Source organism: Condylura cristata, unplaced genomic scaffold (assembly GCF_000260355.1).
Source record: "Condylura cristata isolate star-nosed mole 26May11 unplaced genomic scaffold, ConCri1.0 scaffold00054, whole genome shotgun sequence".
NCBI classification, from domain to species: domain Eukaryota; kingdom Metazoa; phylum Chordata; class Mammalia; order Eulipotyphla; family Talpidae; genus Condylura; species Condylura cristata.
In genome coordinates this window covers 221,288-223,126 of record NW_004567155.1, presented here as the reverse complement: position 1 = coordinate 223,126, position 1,839 = coordinate 221,288, and the positions used below count along the sequence as shown (strand labels likewise).

At 72.2% G+C, this 1,839-nt stretch overlaps 1 protein-coding gene across 1 annotated transcript in view; it reads left to right on the top strand.

Moving 5' to 3' along the window:
* Nucleotides 1-260: 260 nt before the first annotated feature.
* FGF4 (fibroblast growth factor 4) overlaps nucleotides 261-1,839 on the top strand; it is a 3,169-nt gene continuing 1,590 nt past the window's right edge. Inside the window, exon 1 of the mRNA XM_012734319.1 lies at nucleotides 261-411. Within this exon, the coding sequence (XP_012589773.1) occupies nucleotides 261-411 (151 nt within the window). The remainder of the gene's footprint in view (nucleotides 412-1,839) is intronic.

Sequence of the window (1,839 nt, the reverse complement as noted above, 5' to 3'; positions counted from 1 at the left end):
GGCTGGAAGCCCTGCCGTGAGCTGGGAGCGCCGGCAGGTGCCAACCAGCTGCAGCATCCCGAGCGCCAGGTGTGGCGCCAGAGGGGTGCCGGGGCCACAGAGTCTCCCCTGTGGCTGAGATTTGAGGGGAGAGCTGGCTGGGGAGGCCCGCGGACAGAGATGTCGGCGGGGACATCTTCAGAGAGAAGCCTGAGGAGATGGGGAGCGCACGGGGGCCAGGAGCAGGTGGGCGAGGGTCCCCCGAGACAGGCCAGACGCCGATGACCCCGAGGGCCGCTGCTTGGTCTGGCTGGCGCTTCCGGACAGCTGAGGAGGCCGAGGCGGGCGGGGGCGGGCATGGGGCTTGGACCCACGGGGAGCGTGGCCAGCAGACGGCAGGGCCTGAGCACCTGCAGAGGGCCTGGGAGGCTGGCAGGTGGGCCGGGTCCTCCCCTGAACTTGCGCAAATGGGAGGTGCAGGAAAGGGTCCCAGGGGAGCCCCAAATGGAAGCCCCTGGGGGGTTCCTGGGAAAAGAGCAGCCACACCCTGCCAGGAACTGGGGAAGATAACAGAGGGCGGGCGCCTCCGGAGGGGCCTGGCCTGGAAGCGGGAGCCACTCGGTGCTGTTTGCAGATGGGGAGTCAGGGCTGACACTGAGACCTGTCGCTCGCGGCCACGCTGGCCGGGGGACGGTCTCCTGTGGCCTGGCCGGCGGTCTTCTTGGTACCAGCTGTGGGCCGCCTTCCCCTGAGCCGCCGGCGAGCAGGCCGCTGGCTGTCCTGCCCAGGCCGCTCACAGACCCCCAGCTCGCCTCTGGGGCCGCAGGCGGTGCCCGGCCCAGGGGTCTTCCAGGCCCCTTCTGTGGTCCAGTCAGCCCGGCAGGGCTCAGAGGTCTCCCCAGGGCGCCCAGACTGGAGTGGGTGGGAGGCGGGGAGCGGGAGGCAGGGCCGTCTGGCCACAGGTGCCGAGGCAGCAGGGTGGCGGCCAGCGCCCTGCAGCTGTGGCTGGGCGGGCCTGCTGGGAGGTGACAGGCGGGGCTCCTCAGGTAGCAGAGAACAGGGATTTTCACACCTAGGTGAGCCAGCATCTAGAGGGGCCCCGCCCCCACAGGCCATAATGGGCGCAGCGGGGTGGGACAGCAGGTGGGGGAGGGGAGCCTTCCAGAGGCAGGCCTGGGTCCCCCTGAAGTTGGGGCGCAGGCCCCTGCACTGGAGCACCGCCGTGGAATCACAGGGGAGGCAGCGGGCCTGCGCCCATCCACCTGCCCTAGCAAGGGCGTGGGGGTGCGGGGCTGGCTTCCCTGGGTGCAGCCTCAGCACCTCACCCCTGGACTCCCTCAGCAGCACAGGCCTCCTCAGTGCCCTCCCCCTTTACCCCAGCCCTGGCCTTGCTTACTGCTCTCACTCCCCCCTGGCTCCCAGGCCGATGCTGGGGTCCCACCAAAGAACCCTGGAGCCCCTGAGAGGCGAGCGCAGAGTGGAGCCCGCCGGGCACACCAGGGGGACACCAGGCTGCTCCAGCAGAGGGGAGGAAGGGTCAGAGATGGGACAGGCCCGAGCGACGCGGAGGGGCGGGCCAGACAGGTCCGCGGGCCCAGCGCAGGCAGGGTGGGGGCCGGGGCCCTCCAGGTGGCACCGGCGGCTGGTCCCGGCCGCCTCCCCTCCCCCAGCCCTGATTGGCAGGCGGCCTGCGACCAGCCGCCGCGAGCAGCACAGCGCCCCGGGCGCCCAGGCGAACGCGAACTGCCCCCCGCGGGAGTAGGAGGGGGCGCCGGCTATATATAGCGGCTCGGTCCCGGGCCGGCGGAGCGCGCGGGGAGGCGCACCACGCGCAGGGTCCGGCCCCGACCGCGCCCCGAC